The sequence below is a fragment of the Pipra filicauda genome, unplaced genomic scaffold (genome assembly GCF_003945595.2).
Source record: "Pipra filicauda isolate LSUMZ 115617 unplaced genomic scaffold, ASM394559v2 scaffold112_size3218982_pilon, whole genome shotgun sequence".
Taxonomy (NCBI): Eukaryota; Metazoa; Chordata; class Aves; order Passeriformes; family Pipridae; genus Pipra; species Pipra filicauda.
Genome location: NW_024103574.1, coordinates 1431067 through 1446328, shown reverse-complemented (window position 1 = coordinate 1446328; position 15262 = coordinate 1431067). Strand labels below are relative to the sequence as shown.

At 36.1% G+C, this 15262-nt stretch overlaps 1 protein-coding gene across 1 annotated transcript in view; it reads right to left on the bottom strand.

Moving 5' to 3' along the window:
- BTBD8 (BTB domain containing 8) overlaps positions 1 to 15262 on the bottom strand; it is a 40080-nt gene that overhangs the window by 8565 nt on the left and 16253 nt on the right. Inside the window, exons 8-17 of the mRNA XM_027712715.2 lie at positions 14925 to 15013; positions 14601 to 14703; positions 11577 to 11759; positions 10617 to 10754; positions 9466 to 9595; positions 6882 to 6943; positions 5160 to 5799; positions 4772 to 4859; positions 4066 to 4205; positions 703 to 3018 (exon numbers count right to left, since the gene is read on the bottom strand). Coding sequence (XP_027568516.1) covers positions 703 to 3018; positions 4066 to 4205; positions 4772 to 4859; positions 5160 to 5799; positions 6882 to 6943; positions 9466 to 9595; positions 10617 to 10754; positions 11577 to 11759; positions 14601 to 14703; positions 14925 to 15013 — 3889 coding nt within the window. The remainder of the gene's footprint in view (positions 1 to 702; positions 3019 to 4065; positions 4206 to 4771; positions 4860 to 5159; positions 5800 to 6881; positions 6944 to 9465; positions 9596 to 10616; positions 10755 to 11576; positions 11760 to 14600; positions 14704 to 14924; positions 15014 to 15262) is intronic.

The following is a 15262-nucleotide window of genomic DNA, read 5'->3' as shown; positions in this document are numbered from 1 at the left end:
AAACACAAAACTAGACAAGTATTCATCTAGCTACATGAAACAAGTTAGAACTTTTTTGTATATAAGCATCAGTTCTAAGTATAATCTCTCTTTTAGGAAATAAGCTTTTATTGGTAAAATTTAGAATTTTAGACATCTCACAAGCTCTAAAGCAGAGTTCAAACCTGCTCCCACTGGTGTATATGGCAAATATTCAGTTATATTCAGTGGGAGAAGGATCCAAATTGGTATATAATATATAAATAAATAAATTACAACAATAATGCATATAGCTGTTCAGGTAAACAGTTCAGTGCGCTTTAGTTAAGGTTATTACTTTAGTTATTGCACATCCCATTCAGACATACTATATGTTGTCAAGCAGACAAAACAAATACTAAAATTCCATCAAAAGCTGATGCTGTCAATGTTAGATTGGATCAAAAATAACTGAAGTACAGACAACTGTATCCAATCTTTCTTTTAGCATTACATAAAATCTCTTTTCTTGTAGTCAAGTTTCTCATTGAACAGCAGGGTATTGACGGATATTTCAAACAGACAAGCATTCTCTAATCCAAGTGAAATACTTAAAAATATTTAAATTTAATATAGTTTCAGCCAAAATTACTTCAGTTCAGGATTCAATCCCAGACAAATTGCCAAAGCTTTGCCTATTAATTTGTTTTTGAATGACTGAATGTTTCTATTTCTGTACATTACCTGGAAGTAAATCAGTATTAGCGCATTCAGTAGTTGGTGGTTGACTGTCTCTCACTTGACCTTCCTGAGTCAGTATCTGATTCTTACTGGCTTCTACAGGTTTTGCAGAGCTGTTCTTTTGCGCATCAGAATTAGCTTCTCTCTGCTGAAGATCCAGATGACATGGTCTTTCTTGAGATTTTGCATCATTGTCTAAGTACTTATTGCACTGCTGAAATTCAATAGCAACCTCATTCTTCATATTTACTTCCTGTTTTTCTCCTGGACATGGACTAGCTGCTGAATAGATTTTTTCTGGGCAATTTTGTTCAGTCATTGAAGCACCCTCGTCCTCCTTCCCTGGGATTTCAGTACCGTGAAGATGTAGGAGAGAACTTCCACTTTTATCTGACTTATTGTCTCTATCCTTACGCTGTTTGCCATCCAGGAATCCTTCTTCAGTTTCCACTGAGTGTCTTGAATAAAAGGTCTTTCCGTGCTGCTCTTGAGAAACACTGTCAAATACTTCTGGAGTAAGAGAATCTATTGAGTGCTGACGTGAAGTATGAGTTTCCACTTTATCATCAGATCCCAATTCTTCACATTCATCTACTGAAAGTAAAACAGATCGTTTGAAATTTTTAGTTTTAGAAAACTCCTGACTTACAGTATCATTTTCTGTTGCATCTTCAAAAGCTAAATTATCAATTCCTTGGAACTGTTGAGTGGGCACATTTGATGGAGGGAAGTTTTGTGCAACATTCTCTGCTTCAGATCTGTCATCTTCTGTTTCATCGGCAGAAGAAGAAACTTGGTCTGCTTCCTGAGTAAACTGTGCATTACCAAAAGTAGAACTTTTGCTTTCTCTAGTATTGGTCCGTGAACTCTCCTGATGGGACCAAATTTCAGGTCTTTTTCTTGGTATTTCATCATCACTCGTTGAATTAACACGGAAGAGATCAGAACCCTCTTTTTTCATTTTCACTTCTATTCTTAGGCTGCTATCATAAATTTTTAATTCCTCAGGTGTACTTGTGTCGCTGCTGCTTCTTCCAAGAAAATCATGGCATAACATAGTGCTACATTTAGAAATCCCTCTTTCATTGGATCCCTCATCATCCTGAGAGCCTCCAGCATCATAATCTTCTGATCTTGGTTTTATATCATCAGAGGATGTGGTTGCACTGCCAGTATCTGACTCCGGGCTCTCTTTTGGATCTATGGCACCAGTATTCCAGTGGTCAACGAAGGGAGTTTCTGCATTTTCCTGGTTTTCTGGCATTTCTGTAGGGTCTATAAGCTCTGTGTAACTAGGTGAATATTTTTCTGTTATTTGTTCTGTGGAACATTCTGAAACATCATCTAAATCTGCTGTAACTGATTTATATTCAGTCAAGGCTGATGTATCACACAGTTCATCAGCTGTAAGAAATCCCTCCATATGGATCTGAGGAGATGATGTCTCATCTTCTTTATTGGTTATTCTGGAAAAGCTTGACAAAGCATTTTCATCATAGTTAAGACCTGTTTCAGAGTTTAATTTATCACTTTGCTCACTACAGACTTTTGTTGTTTTTGAATCTTTCACCAGTTCTCCTGGAACACTAGCCTTTTGATTGGTTTCCTTGGAAAAGTCTGAATATCCATCACTGGCAGACTGTGCATGACAGTGAAATTCAGCTGTATTATCAATCTTTGTATCTTCAATCTTTTTAATTCCAGACTGATCTTTACAGATTTGTCTTGTTTCCCTGTCATTTTGCACTGAAACATGCAGCTTAGAAATAGTTTCTTCTGTAATCAGAGGAGAAGAAGACTCAGATTGTATTTTGTATTGCACATTTTCAGTAGAATCTGATAATTTTTGTTTATTGGGTTGACAGGACTCCAGCAGTTTATCATCACCGCTGCTTTGCACCGTAGGTTTAAAAGATTCATTATTGTCATGAAGCTGACCTGCCACAGCATCAGCCGTGTTTTTCTCAAGTTTCTGTCCTGAATCTCTGTGCTCAGAGGTGTGCACATTCTTCTGGACAACAGGAGACTCATTCCTTGAATGTTTTTGGGCAGAGGACTGAGATTTTAATACAGCTGATTTCTGTTTCGGGTCTTTACTATTTGTAATCTCAGCATGCTTTGATGGAGCCAAGGTTTTAGGTGTTATTTTTGCAGTGGCTTTTGTTACAGGTGTTTGTGACTGCTTAACACTCTTCTTCTTGGCTGAAGGATGTTTTTCTGGTAGTGTTGTCTGAACCAGATGTTGTAACACATTTTTTTCTTCATTATGTTTTGGAGACATTCCTGATTTCAGTGAATTTGTTGATTCCCCCTGAGGTCCTAACAAACAGTAAAAAAGACTATAAAGATTGTATATGCCAGTCACAGTACACTGACCAATTTTATGTTAGTGTTTATGTTGAGAAACAAGTTACTCAGCTTTTCATGTAACTAAGGGATTTAGGGCTTAATAAAGAATGAAGAATTGAGATCTTACACAAACAGTAGACAAAAATTCCATCTTGCATTTACATGCTGTCTTTAAAGCAATTCATAGAATATACATACAGGAATTACTTCAGCCTGTAACTGAGGTAGTCATCACTGGAGTAGAAAGCAGCAGCTCTCTAATAATGCATAGAAACACTACACAGCAGTTTAGCACAGGAAGTGATGAGCACTGTATTCAATTTATATTGTAAAGGAAATGAAAGGAGGCAGAAAATAATTACATTAGTCATAATGTGATTAGAATACCAGAATTAATGTCCCTGCTCAGTCAGAAAACACTGTAAGATCTTTAATGACCACAAATTGACAGAACCTGTGTTTTCTATATCATAATGCATTAAAGATAATATAACTTGAATACTGGAGCTCCATCCTTAACACTTTGTTTCTTTATAAAGCAGTGTTCCCTCTCTGTGGTCTATGATGTCATTTCCTACTCTTGCTATCAGCAGCTTGTGGGTCAGTGTCAGTAGTGCTACTGCTGTGGGGGAACACCAAAATAGGGAGCCAGGAAGGAGTCTGCAGTCCATATCTCTGATGCTTATTATAAACGCTCAACCTACAGCATTTCTATTGGACTCAGTCATGGTTCCAAATGCAGAAGTGCAGGGGATCAGCAAATAGAAGACTCTGCAATGCAGATTAAACAAGCAAGAGAAAACACCAATTGGCAGTGAAGACTGTCTTCTAAACATTTTGAAGTTGACACATTAATTTGCATTCTACAGTTTAGGATTGTCACCAAAATTGAAATATGGAAAAATCCCAGAATTCTTCAGAAGATTTTTCCAAATACTTGTGCTAAAAAACAAACAGACAAAACCCAAAGCTTTACTTAACAGTGCCAGATCATTTAATTGCTGTATGAAACTTTACCTTGGCTCTTGGGAGAATTGGTAGGTGTGTTTTGAGCCTTTTGTTGTGCTGCAGAACTGGTACTGACATTCCCTTTTTTCTTTAGAACTGTTTGTACATTTTGCTCATTGCATCCTTTTCCTGTTGATTTTTTTGTCAGACTGCAAGGAAATTATTATATCCATTATTTCCAAGCTTAGATCTAGTAATGTTTAATTATATTTAAACAAGCAATATATGTGTTTTAATGTGCACACATATAAACATCGAAACTGCGACCTAAAAAGTAAACCTTTTGAGAATAAAACTTATTTGTGCATCTACATTTTTAATGTATATACAAACATATATAAAATGACCCATTTCACAATTTCATGGTGTTTCAGCTGTCTCCCTGTCCAGTTTAACCTACTCCAGAAACAATAAGTTTACAACACCTTGTGTAGTCATTAACTGTTCCAGTATGCAGAATTCTGAATGACCCATAACAATTTTAAAATTATTAGCATGAAACAGCCCAACACAAAAGCCAAACCAATTTTATCTTTACAGAATTTTTCCAATAGCTAATTCAAATTGTTTTGCAAATAACATCCTACAGACAACCATTCTCAGCTTAAAAAGAACATGTTGATTGATCTAACAGCAAGTTTAATAGTTCACCTGAAACGTTTCTCCCCAAGCTCATACACACATATATAAAGCAACATATTGATCTGTAACATACCTGCTTGTTGTGACATTAGCCTCAAGCTCAGTCTTTTTTTTTTTGGTGGTGACTCCATTTGATATCTTCACAGATGCCTTTGTTTTCACTATTGTAAAGTAAATTCAAAGTTAATTACAGGGGGAAATGCACTGGATGTACGTACTGAAAAAATCTAATACGTGAAGGTCAGTTATTGAAAACAGCATAGATGCTAAACTTGTAAAGTGTTTACCATTTTATATGGCTACCAATTGCCCATAAAGTCAGTTAATATTAATTTACGGCGAAAGAAAGTAACTCCCATCAATCTATAGTAGATTTTCTTAAAGCTTCCCACCAGACTGGTTTTCAGCATATGACCAGCCTGAGGCAAATTAGAACAAGACTTAAAATCATAAAAAATTACCAGTCTGTTTTTTCCCTTCCTCTACCAATTTATCCTCTTCGGGTTCCTCTGTCTGTTCATTGACAGTCTTGCTATCCGCATTTGAGTTTCCTGACTTGCTGGAAGTTGCTGCTACAGTCACTAAGGAGGGAGATTCCTTCCCTGGGGTTTTTTTCAATGGTTTTGTTTTGATCTGCACACTTGAGGTTACTGTCAGCACTTTAGGTCTGGCACCTGCAATTTTTCCTTCATGATTCTTTAGTCCTTTGCCACTTCCAGAATTTTTTTGTCCAGTTGCAGGTGATGTCTTTTCTCCATCTTGCTTGCTAAGCATGCTTTCAGCCTTCACATTTCCATTGTTTTCTATTTTTGTCTTTATAACAGCTCTAGCCTTTGGTGAGGCAGCTTTTTCCCCAGGTTTTGAATCCTTAGTAATCTTGGAAACTAATTTTTTGCCATCTTTTCCCTTTACATCCTCATGCTTTGAAGCCTTATTATTAACAGTGTTTCTATTGGTGCTGGATGTATGTCCAGATGCTCCTAATCCATCAGATTTCATTTTATCCTGATTGGTGGAAGAATCTCCCCAGCAATCTTTCTTGCCGTATTCTGTCCAGGAACTATTCCTTATACCAACAGATTGAGTAGCAGTTTTATTTAGCTAGGATTAAAAAAAAAAAAAAAAGGCATCAGAAAAAAACCCCAACCAAAACAGACAACATGTGTAAAACCAAACTGTCCATACTCTTACACTTCTGAAACACATCTACTTTTAAATTAGTACATAAATCTAAAGCAACAACATTCAACATAGAAATAAATTTAAAAAAAAAAAAATATATTTTAGCTTAGTTTGCTGGCCTTCAAGAATATAAAAGTAGCACAAATCACTCATGGGAAGTACTGCTCTATATAAAGAGGAGAGAAAGATCTAAGTAGAGTTTTGCTTTTACTTTGGACAAATTATTCTGTAATGGATATATTATTAGAGGCTGCTGAAGTAAGAAAATTTTTTTGAGTTATATGTGCATACTTTCCAAAGAGGAACAAAGCTATGCATTACTACAAACATAAACCCCAAAATTATTGTATAATACAAGTGATGTTTTTAACCATTACCTAGAGTGTATCCACAGAGAAGGGACAATGTTTATTCTCTCAGGTAAAGAGATGCAGTGAAATATGGAGAATTAAGTGTAGGAAATGGAATCTTTGTAATACCAGTGCCATTGCAATGTATCCAAGACTGCCAAATCATGTGAAACCCATACTGTTTTCTACCAAATGATAATGTAGTTTTGATTGTGAGTCTCAACAGAAGAGTTGTTAAGGGCACTAAAAAATATTTTTCCAGGCAGGGAGTGTAAGAGACTTGGTGTTGTGGTGGCTTCTAGTAAAAATAGCAGAGATTCATTAGCTCAGTAGCAAACCATTTGCTCTGGGAAACAGATGAGTTTCATTATGTAGCAAGAGAGGAATATGAGATTCTGAACAAAAATTCCTCTCTTTTATTTGAGCTTATCCGTTTGAAAATGTAGCAGAGCACAGTCTGAATCCTAAGATGTTTGCAGCAATGAACATTACTGATTCTGCAGAAACAACAGTTCACAAGAAAATATAGATTTTTCAAAAAAAAGTTCCATTAAGCAATATGGAAACTTAGTATTCATTTAAAACAAATAATGAAAATAGTTTTGTTTGCAATTATCCAAGTGTTTTTAATGTTTGGATATAAATGTTTACCTGAGAACTAGTGAATACAGGTTTTTTGGCAAGTCTTCGGTCATCACCCTTGTCAAATGCAGCTGTAAAAGGAAGAAGCATTTTCTTTACTATTTAGCAGGAAAGAAGGCAGACAGAAAACAATCCAGCCTACTCAGTCAACTTCATCTGAAATGAGTTCTTTGGGTCCTGTAATTATTCTAGGAAGGCTAATTTTGGTGACATGGCAAATGTTAAGTGGAAATACATGGTTTTATGTTAGGAACAAAAATGTGAGATCTGTAATGAGGTCACATGGCCATAAGCAAGTTGTTTAACTCTTCTGTTTCCCCATGTCCATAGCAGGACTTTTGTTTATCCAAGCCTAATTCATTTAAAGCTGGCAGTGCACTGAGACCTTTCAAAGTGTACAGAATTTACAAAAAAGATGCTTCAAATTTAGAGTAGTAATGACTTTTCAGTGATGTGTTGTTATTTACAGAATATTTATTTATACTATGTTAAGAAGAGATTAATTACATTAAAGTAAATTATATTAGTTTTGAAAAGTGGTAAAGCCAAAATACCTAAATGTACACAGTAAGATCATAGTGCCTCTTTAGACAGCATGCAGCATAATGGCATGAGAGTTATCCCTGTGATTGTCATGTGGAATTTTCAGGCAGTAAATGCCTTTTTTTTTATCTGATGTACTCTGGGAGGAAAGCAGTTTTCAATAAAGCCTTTGAATCAATTGCACTTGTAGAATACAAAAAGGATATTTATAGACACTGTACAGAGCCAGAATCAATAGGTTTCATTTATGCTTGTATTCATATTTCAGCTGAAAAAAAGGTTTTGCAAAAAATGGATATAAAAATTTAAGCATTCATTATGTTCTGACATCCTACATGGATACATTTTTTGTATGTATAACACAAGTAAAAATTCTACTGAATTCTTACTGAAGATACTAAAAATAATTTTTATATAGGTCTGTAAAAACACACAAAAGGTATGCTGAAAATGGCACCCCAGGGATCTAATCCTTTTCCTAGCAATGACTCTGCACATTAATACATACCAATATATTAAGACAAAATCCATATAAACTTGTGCCTAAGAAAACACAAGACATATTGTAAATGAAAAAAACCACATTATCATCTGCCTTCTTTTGGCATTTTTCCTCCTCTGTTATAGCCTTCTAATTCTATATAGGCTAAATTTCTAGAAGATAAACCACCACCAGAAATCTTTAAAATGAAAGTTGATTTAAGTTATCCTAGACATATTTGACCTAAAGATTAGTATTTCTCTACCAGTATTGTGTGATCATTTTGTCTGTAATTAAAACCAGATAATTTATGCAAACATTTCAGCCTGTTCACATATAAAATGTATGTTACCTCTGAGTTATAATTTAATCTAAAAGAAAACAAACAATTTCTGGCAAGATGGAGTTTGAACAACTAAGACACACCTTGATTTTCAACATTTTTATTGTATAGAAAATACTAGTGCAAAGCAGCCTAGACATTATTCACAATAGGGACATGATCATCTTAAAAGTAAAACACCCCAAATCATAAACAACCCACCCTTGTTTCTAAAGCCAGCTCCTCAGCTTCTGAAGGATTTCATAATCCAGAAAGAAATCATAAACCTGTTTTACACAGTATCTGTGAGATATTATTTGACTACATCCCTAAATCATGCTTAGAAAGACTGTTACTGCATCTTTCTCTCAGCATGTAATTGTACAATAAAATTTTAATCTACTTTTCGGCATAAACAATTTTATAACTATCATATCCTAGCTACTAATGTCTTTAACAAAAAGGACATCAAAATGTTTATTTCACCTTTGAATCAAAAGTGATTTGATTTCAGAGAAGTATTCAACACATTTCTTTTATAACACTGTACTATCAAAGCTAATATTCAACCATAACCTGAACTCCATCATCAGTTCTGCACCCTCAGAAATACCCGTGTACTTCAAAACAAAGAACAAAAACTCCTTTTTGTTGGAAGTGCTGTCTGTTAAAATGTTGAGAGCACACCATGCAGCTCCTTAGGGGCTCTCTGCAGCAGCACACACAGGATCACAATGCCAACCAACCGAGAAGTCCAGCTATCTGCATTTGCTCAGAGCACGAGATAAGCATTATGCAAGAGACAAGCAATATTTATACATCACGGGGAAAACGATAAAGGACACAAACTGAAGTCACAGAACATGTAATCTGCTTTGTGCAAATTTAATTCATCCACAGAGCTTATCTCCTTAAAAATGAGGCAGATAAGGTTTTTAATCCTACTGCAGTGTTTTCAGTAATTCAGAGTAGCTGTAAATAAGAATAGAATCCATCTACATGGGTTTGGTTTCTATCATATATCCTCCTAAAATGAAAAGGAGGGAAGACTTTTCACAGAAAATGACTGATTCCCATATTTGAAACTAACTAAGCATGCCATCGTGCTTCTATTCTAAAACACCACTTCAAAACACAGAGCAGCACAGATTTTGCTTTAGTTTGTATCGGGCTCCACAATTCCATCTGCATTTTATCTACTAAACAGATTGCTAAAAAATTCTAATGCCGTTTGATGTCAAACATACCTGATTGTATTTTCTGTTGATGGTCTGGCCTCATCAGCTTCCAGCCTTCTGTGTGACGAACAGCATAAAAAGACTGAACCAGGAAGACCCAGAGCTTATCACGCAGCGCCTGGATCTTGCACGTAAAACCCTGTGTTCAAGTAACAAATCAGCAGCTGGCGAGGGGCATATTGTCATAGCAACCAGTCATTATTCCTTTCAGAATCTACTTACTCTCTAAGCTAGATCAATGATGTCATCACATATATTTTATAATGGTCTGGTAGATGGAGATGCTGTTTTTGAAGGATTATTGCCCACCACAGTAATTTTTTCAGTACTTTAAAACCTACAAACTACAGCACTAGTAAACACTACATTGCTCTTTTTTTCTTTTTGTTTTTCTTCTTTTTTTTTTTTAAATGAACACCATAATAGCTCTTCACTGTCAGTTGTGTCACAACAAGGTCAAATACTCTAGGGAAAAAGAATGTATTTGATTAAATTTTCATTGCTTTGACCAAGGAGATCTACAATAGCACCAGACTGCATTAATTAATTTTTCATTTATTTTTCATTCTCTGTCGTACTATTTATGAATTATTCCCAGAATTAGTTATCCACAGCTTACATATCATTATTTAGATTGTGTGGATATACACGGTATGTTACACACATGGAGACTGACATCTCCACCCAATCCAAAAAACACACTCTGGATTAAGAGGCAGTCCTTGCTTTAGAGGACAGTCTTGAACAAAAGCAAATGTAGCTGTGACTTTCACAAAAAGGAGGGGAAACACATAGGGAGAAAAAGAATAAGCTCTCCCCCCCCATAAGTTTTAGATAATGCAACATTTTGATCGGCTTTTTCTCATTACAAATTTAAAGTGATAGTAAAGATCAATAGGGCAGTGTTGCCCATAGGACTTATATTTTCAGTAATACACAGAAACTTTTTTATTGCCATGGATGGGGTTTCTCTTGAAAGTAAAAATATGACAACATTTTCTGTACTTCCAACAGGACCCTGGATTTATGCAGATGCTTTTCTGGGTGACCCCAGTTGCAGGACTGAGCCGCCTGAGCTCACACCACATCATCTGATTTGAACCATTTTATGAAAAAATATCAGAACAGTTTTTCTACAAACTGCACATTGAAAAACCTACCATCTCCTTCACATTTGCAGAGTCCAACAATGTATCCACAGCTACCAGAAGAAAGCAGCTGTTTTCATTATTAATGCTTTTTTCAATTGCATTAAAAATTAGTTCTAGAAGGTCAGGTTTGCTGCTCATTGCCTGTGCCTGAGGAAACAACAAAAGGCAGCCGTTTAAAACAAAAGAGTGTACTTTGTATGCAAGAGCATTACTGAGCAGAGAAGATCTGCTCTCAAGCTGTGCAGGAGGTACTCCAAAGCTGAGCATCTTCCTTTGTATCTATTCCATAACCCGCCTCCTCTCCAGGCCTCTACAAATCGTCCTGAGGCCTATTGCTAACAGAAATTTTAGGAACAAGCACACGGTGATGAATTTACAGCCCCATGCAACTCTGGATTCAAAGACAAAATGTTTTAACATCTCCCTATTTATTTTTTTATTCCTCTATGCACATTAAAAAACATCTTTCACAGGAGAAATGAACTGGCTAGATGACTACCTATGCTCTCACCAGAACCTGCAGTATTGCCACATTCCTGCAACTAACAACACAAATCAGTCGAAGTTTGAATATACTGGTCAAGCTCATACTCTCTCTCTTGTAAGCACATGCTGTTTTTCTAGGGGCCTGAAAGCTTTTTCAAAGCTGGTATTTATACTTACTTCTTTCCAACACAGAAACCGTCCCACTAAATCAACTGTAACATTTGCTTAACTGAGGTGCATAACCTGAACGGTGTCAGTCCTGCATATCAAAATATTTATGTGCTTTAAAACAACACTGAAAAAACCTACCTCCTGCACCCCCAAAAAACTTAGCACTGCCTAAGGTTTTTTTTTAAATTTTCCACAGAATTATACTGCAAAGTAAAAGTTGAAGCCATTTTGATAATTAGCAGTCTGAACTTCCCAAAATGTAATACAATTCAATTTATTTGGAAGCATACAATAACTTGAGGGCACTTTTACCTGCAACAAAACAGAGAAGCCTTCGCTTTGTACTACGTGTAGGAAGTTTGCGACAATAAATGTCACGCATTCTTCATGCAGCCTGGATGCCAAGGCCACAGCTGCCTCTGTCCACTTCACTTGGGGGAGGCTGTTGATCAGCCGGTCACTCTCCATCAAAAGGAAAGCAGCATTCTTGTGGTTCTTCAAATAAAAACAGAAATTAACCTGTTGCCAAGTAATTGCTTAAAGAATTGCTGATCGTAAAACAGCTTCTGTTCAGTCACTGAACTTTCACACAAGGATCCAATCATGCAGTAATTTCTCTTCTTTAAATAAATTTTGTTATATTTTTATTATACCTGCCTTTGAAACTAAAGCAGAAAAAGAAAAATCCACTGGTTCTGTTTTGCCTGAAGTTAGGTAGTAAAGTTTTCAGTAGGCTTTATTGTATTTTTTCAACTGTATCATTACATACTGCAGTCCTGAAGAAAATAAGGCAAAGATTAAGTGGAGAAACTATTCTGAACAGAGAAAAACATTTTAGGTCGCTGAGAGATGTAATACATTTTGAAATAAAATAGCTAAGTCAGTGTTTTAGGTAAGCGTGGATGGCCCAGCTTTCGGGATACACAAAAAACATTTTCACAGTTATGAATCCTTTTGATTCCCAGATGGAGTTTTAACCGAACTTACTCTCTTTGTTGTCTATAGTTTCTCTAAGACAAGTAAATGTTATGTTTCTAAGTACATTTAAAACAAGTAAAGAGTTTTGCTAATATTTATTACCGTGTGCTTTTGGTTCTTTCATGCATTGCATCAGCACAGTACCTGAGGGCAACTTCTACTGCCTAACACGTCACTTGAAAAAAACTTGCAATTTATGGTTATCCACATTAGAATGGACTGAAAGCTCTATTCAACATGACCTAGCAGGACATTGATAAATTATGCAGTAAGATCAGTAACACTAGAAAAAACCAGCAATTCAGATAAATATTTGACACAAAATCCCCTACTGTAAGTTTGGATCACAATCATGTTTGTCCCATGCAACTTCAAAAGCAGGGAGGACCTTCTCTGTGCAGATTATAGTTAAAATAAAAAATCTGACCATCCATTGTTCAATTAATAATTTTTGTTTTACTCATCTCTGGGCAAAACCAAGTTGCTTCTATGCATCTCAGGTAAATTAAAGATTATATACATGCTTATGGTTTGATTTTGCTCCCACTGGACTCAATTACAAGCTTTTTGAATTGTCTAGAATTCAACCCCTCACAAGGCAATAAGCATTTGCGCCCATTAGACACTTCCAGTGAAACATAAAATGCCTTCATTGACTTCTAATTAAATCAGTACTTTGTAGGAGTGGCTCTAACTGAATTTTACTTCTCTTGTTATATTTTTTTCCTAACCATTCTAAAGTGGAGTCCACTTTACTTATCTAAAAAAACAGTAATTTTCTTGCATGGAGTTGAGAAATCAGGGTTAGGTACTGAAGAGTGCTTTAAACTGTACCCCCATTTTAATGTTTCTGTGTTTATCCATTGTGGCTTCCCAGGGATTTTCTGATCAGCAATCTCCTTTTCTTTGTACCTTTTCTTCTCTAAAGGGCTGCCCCTCATTAACTAGGCTTTACAGTTCCAATATTGGTAAATGGAAGGATCAGCAGAGTTATACTCATTAACTGGGTGTAACCGTTAAAAAGTTTTACAAAAGAGGATTGTAACAGTAGCCCCTGCAAAATTAATGTCAGACCTTTTCTTCTTCCTCCCTCAAGCAGCCTTAAGCATTTTTGCAGATTGTGAAAAACTCCCCTGGGAATTCCACAGGTTTTTGGAATGTGTGTCTTAAGCTCTCGGAGTTGAATGAACACTCAGCAGAACTGGTCTCTGGGCAGAAGAGGCTTATGCTTTATTGTATAATTTTGCAATTTTAAAAACTTTCAAAACCTCAGTCCATAAAACACCAGTGAATCTTGCAACACAACTTTTAAACCAATCATACGGGATCCAAATCACACTAGTCCAGACTGGAAAAACCTTCCAGAGAAGCTGGGCATACACCCGGAGCACTACCAAGTACCACAGTGCTATGAATGTTCTGCAAGTGCTGGCAGCTTAAAGGTAGCACGTGTATTTCAACCCAAATTGTAACCACTGCATCTTTATATACTGGAATAGGCACAGAGGGGAAGGAAGGCCCGAACATTTATCTTTAAGCTGTTGTGATCATGTTGCACAAGGGCCCGGAGAAGAGCCTGGAGCTGTGTCTACATTCACTCTTGGCTACAGGACACACCCGAGGTAGTTTAGAGATGGGCAGTGGTGTAACTATGAACACCTGTAGATCTATACCTGAAAACATTAGTTAAAACTTCTCAAATATTTATGCAACATATGACACACAAAGCTATGTGTATATTCTATGAACAAATCAGTATACTGATCTGATATAATGGCAGAACACCTAGTGTCTTAAGAGATACTAGGTGTACTACTGGGATATTATAGCTACTATCTTTATTGTCAGAACTACGCATTCTGGCAGAAGGACTGTTCAGGCTTTATAGCTGTGGATACTCTTAAGCTTCTCTTGGCACAGCCACATAGCTCTGAAGTCTCTTCGGTTTTCAGGCTTTCACCTGAATATGCAGTAGCAGCCACTAGGGACCTTAAAGATCATCTAGTCCCAATCACCCTGCCAAGGGCAGTGACCAAGTTTCTCAGAGCCCCACCCAGCCTGGCCTTGAACACTTCCATAATGTTGCATTAGGATGTCACAGCTGTGGTTCAAAAACTTATTTTCTGTTATTACGCTGGACGTGGATATGACGATCACTGGGCTGTGTGCCATGAAGCATAACAAGGACATTTCACATCAAAATCGGGTTTCAAATTGTTATTTTAATGGAAACTTTTACATAGTATAAATGTACTACAGATTTAAAATACTACATTTGTTATCTCTTAAATTACATTGTACAGCTAAATAAGGAAAAATTTTACATAGCTCTATTTTTATACAAAGCACACTACTTACCAAAGAGTTAATCAACATAACAAGACAGTTGTTCTGAAGTTCAGTAGGTAAATTGGCAAAGCTTCTCTCTGACAAACATTTTGCAAAATGTTTTCCTACCCATCTGTTGAAAAGAGAGCCACTCTTAGGTAAGGAAGATGAAAAATGTTTTATCTTCACTTGTTAGCATAAGTGATACCTCTTAAGTATTATGAAGAAAAAAAATATTTCAAATGTGAACATCTTATATGCCAAAATAAATCCTATTTCCCAAAATAAGATAATTTAAACAGAAAGCAGAGAATCAAAAACAAACAATATTTTATTTTATTTTATTTTACTTACTTCATGCAAGCAGCATACAGGTTTTCCACTCCCAATGAATGAGCAATAGCCATGCATTCTAGTACAGGTTGTTGTTTTCCAGGAACAGGCTAGAATTGTTAGAAAATTACCACAATTATTGTACATTCCAATTTACAGAAACCATACAGAAGTACAAAATCTTCAGTTCAAACAGAAGTACTGTTAGCTACCATGGTATTTAGGTTTGTTTGCCTTTATGCAGAATATGGAAGTCATCTGCTTCCAGGTGTCAGTAAAGCTGGATTCAGCCTCATGAGCCTAATGCATGAAAATGCTCAACTCTAAGGAGGTATTTGTTTTTAAACTAATTTTAATTG